Raw genomic sequence first — 3,506 nt, 5'->3', positions numbered from 1 at the left:
TGGGGATAGATTTCCACGTCAGCTTACGTCTTCCAATTTCTACTTCACGGATCTGCTTCAAAGAGGCAGCTGCATTAGGGAATGATGTTAAGCTCAGCTAATGCGGACAGCCCGAGGTAGCCTAATGATGGATTTTGATGAGCGGGTTCCTTGCTCCTCTAACATGTATTTGCCAAGTTGCACTTACTACGTTTCGGGTCCTGATTTCTCCAGCCTTCCATCATTCCTGCCCCAAACCCCTTCTTCTCGTCCCATGACATATTCCTATTCTTCCAACCTGCCCCAGGTCCAACCAGTGCGAGAAGTTACCTTCAGGGAATATGCCATTGACACGTCCAGTAAGTGGCACCATAGGAACAATGTGCCCCATTGCTACTCAGCAGAGGAGATCATGCACAGGGACTGCCTGCCTGCGACCAACACTGCTAGCGTGGGCGAAATGTTCGCCAAAAATCCCTCCAATGTCTACCACCCCAATGCCAACGTTTCCTCCAATTTCTATAGCACAGTGGGCAGGAATGGGGTGCTGCCACAAGCCTTTGATCAGTTCTTTGAGACAGCCTATGGCACCACAGAAAGCCAAGCCTCGGATTATTCTGTGGACAAGACTTGCGACAAAGTTGCGGCCGCAACGGCGACAACTTCAAGTTCGGAGACGTGCAGAGAGCCGGAGGAGAAGGAGAGGAGGGCAGAGAGCAGCAGCAGGAGCAGCAGCAGCAGTTCCCAGTCATCTTCCGGCAACAATGAGGACAAAGCCAACAGCAGCAGTACGTATGAGTGCAGCCCCTGCCTATGAAAGACTCTGCGATCTAGCACGCCGCTGTTAAATTTTTATATGCTGTTTTATAAGCATATAAGGTTTATGGAGGCCCTTTAGATTTCCCCCAACAAAACTTTCTTCTAAAAGCCCAGATCACGTGTTTAGCACTGAAATTGGCCGTGAAATACCAGCGACCAATGGAGGCTTTAAAACAATCCTTCCCCCCTTTTCCCTTTTAAAACTCAGGGGTCGGTTTTTGTAGAGAATCTAGTAACGAAGAATTTGTGCCAATAAAATGACAGACAAAGAAGCCCTGCATGCTTTGATATAACAGGGATTCTGGCATGCCCTCCCATCAGCACTTTCTGGGGACATTTTTTTTTTTTTAGGTTTAGACTGTTTAGCCTGTTTTACAGCAAAGAAGGGGGAAAAAAATATTGGAGTAAGTTGGTTGCCTTAAATCTTCTGTTGTTTACACCACAACAGCATATGGCGCCATGGGAGTGCAATTTAGTTAAAGTGACAAGTTCTCTAGAAAGCTTAATGAGTTTGTTGTGACTACATGAAACTGCTTCCCATACACTGCTACTGGGGTCACTGTGCTGAGCTGGAGGAAAGCAAGGGATCATTAGGACTTTTAGTATCTGGGCAACAGAGATTTCATTCATGTCCATGTGAATCTATATTATATGTCCTCCTATAAGTGCCCAAGTGCATTTGCTTCTTAAAGCATCAGTTATTGCCAAAGATTTGGTGCAGTAAGGATGATACTCAATATAGTCACATAGTTATACCCAATATAGTCACATAGTTATCACACCCAATATAGTCAGAAGGCTTGGAAAGCCCAGTTGCTTTAACCCATTCTGCCCCCCAGACCTTTTACATGTGTACTGTCCTCGCTTGATGTTTGCCTTGCATGCTCTACTTTGTGCCAATTTAAAAGCATATTTACTTTGGTTTTGTCCCACAGGTGGGCAGCGTACACGCAAAAAAAGGTGCCCGTATACCAAATACCAGATTAGAGAACTGGAAAGGGAATTCTTCTTTAGCGTCTATATTAACAAAGAAAAGCGCCTGCAGCTCTCACGGATGCTCAACCTGACTGACCGACAAGTCAAGATCTGGTTCCAGAACAGGAGGATGAAAGAGAAGAAAATTAACAGAGACCGCCTGCAGTACTATTCTGCTAACCCACTGCTATGAGACTAGTTGCTAGTCACCTTAATCAAGTCCACAGTTTTACAGTCAGACATATGGACCAGACAGGAATACATGTTTCTATGGGCTCACCCCAGCTTGGAACTTCCCTTGGCCCTGGTTTTTGATTTACCCCACAGTGAAAATGGAATAACGAAGGCCCTCAACTTTCTGGTTATGGCTAAACCAATACAGGTTGTAGGGTACACTCTTTGATACACACAATGGACACTAGTTGTTTTGTCATTCGGGATCAATACAAACAATTCTCATGCTATAAGCTCCCCCTCACTTTTTCACTCTACCAAAGAGTCCAAGCAAATACAATCATTGGTAGAGCCAACTCCTTTCCCTTGTGGGATTTAAGGGAACATCTTACTACAGAGGAAGAATTAACTGTTTAATTCAATGCTGATTCACCTCAATCTGTTACTCTGTGAATTCATGTTTTTATTGCAAAGAAGCAACTCCTCAACATGAAATATGAAGTCTGCACTTTCTTTGCTAATATCAATCCGCCTGGGAGTCACTTGTGGTAATGGAAAGTTTAGACAGAGACAAGCAAGCATTGCAATCTGACTCCACAAGGCAAATAATCAGCATACAGAGAAAGTAATAATAGCATAAAAAGTAACAAATATATAGATGTTATCTTTTTTTTTCATACCAAATGGCAACAAATAGGGCTGCAGTCTGCAGTAGAGTGCACAGGTTATAATCTAAGTTTAAATGAAATCTCTTTGCAATATAGTTGACCTTATGAGAACCAAAGTTATTAAATACAATTATTAAAAAAAAAAAAATATTTGAAATTATTATATTAGTTTAAAGGACACAAGATCCTGTTTGTAATATCTGCGTTTGAATGTATGTATGTTTCATATGAAGTTTTACTAAAGATGTAAATAAATAACATTTGCTATTTGGGTTGATTGACCTTTTACACATCTGGTGAGACAACATTTTGTTTTTACTTGTGCAACATTGACTTATTTTCACGGATATTTCAATTTGTATCGACATCTTTGAACCCCCGCTTGGCGTTTGAGGAGGGTAAAATCTTTGGAATAATTCATGGAAGAGTAAACCCAGAATGTCATTACAGTATTTCCATACAGAATGCCTGTTTTCTGTGTATATAAAGCACGTCTTAATGCAGATAAGCTGGGTTGCATGTATTCGGCAGCGCACAAACTAATAAATAAGTGGGTACACGTTATATTGTTATGATTCATTGCTGCTTTGTATGATGGTTTCAGCAATACACATCCTATTGAGTGGTACTCCAGTTAGCACAACTAGTTAATTTGGCAATGCTGATTCTGCAATTTCTAAACAAAGAGATTACACTGACTCGGAAATATTGATTATTGATTGGGAACGCTGTCCTAATGTATTTTCTTCCCGCATACAAAGATTTGTCTTGGATATGAGTTTTTTTTAGGTTGAAGGTGAAACATTAATGTCACTTTATTTTATAAGCATTTCCATTGTAACTATGTACCTATAAATATATATATACTGTACATACACACACACACACAAC

At 41.1% G+C, this 3,506-nt stretch overlaps 1 protein-coding gene across 1 annotated transcript in view; it reads left to right on the top strand.

Annotated features, from left to right (window-relative positions):
* The window catches only part of hoxa11.S (homeobox A11 S homeolog), a 4,359-nt gene extending 1,596 nt beyond the window's left edge, over positions 1 to 2,763 (top strand). Inside the window, exons 1-2 of the mRNA XM_018267417.2 lie at positions 1 to 767; positions 1,734 to 2,763. The exon at positions 1 to 767 is cut by the window's left edge and continues 1,596 nt beyond it. Coding sequence (XP_018122906.1) covers positions 101 to 767; positions 1,734 to 1,966 — 900 coding nt within the window. The 5' untranslated portion in view covers positions 1 to 100 and the 3' untranslated portion in view covers positions 1,967 to 2,763. The remainder of the gene's footprint in view (positions 768 to 1,733) is intronic.
* The last annotated feature ends 743 nt before the right edge of the window (positions 2,764 to 3,506 follow it).

The sequence above is a fragment of the Xenopus laevis genome, chromosome 6L (assembly GCF_017654675.1).
Source record: "Xenopus laevis strain J_2021 chromosome 6L, Xenopus_laevis_v10.1, whole genome shotgun sequence".
Taxonomy (NCBI): domain Eukaryota; kingdom Metazoa; phylum Chordata; class Amphibia; order Anura; family Pipidae; genus Xenopus; species Xenopus laevis.
The sequence above is the reverse complement of the archived record's forward strand: the minus strand, read 5'-3'. Positions and strand labels throughout refer to the sequence as shown.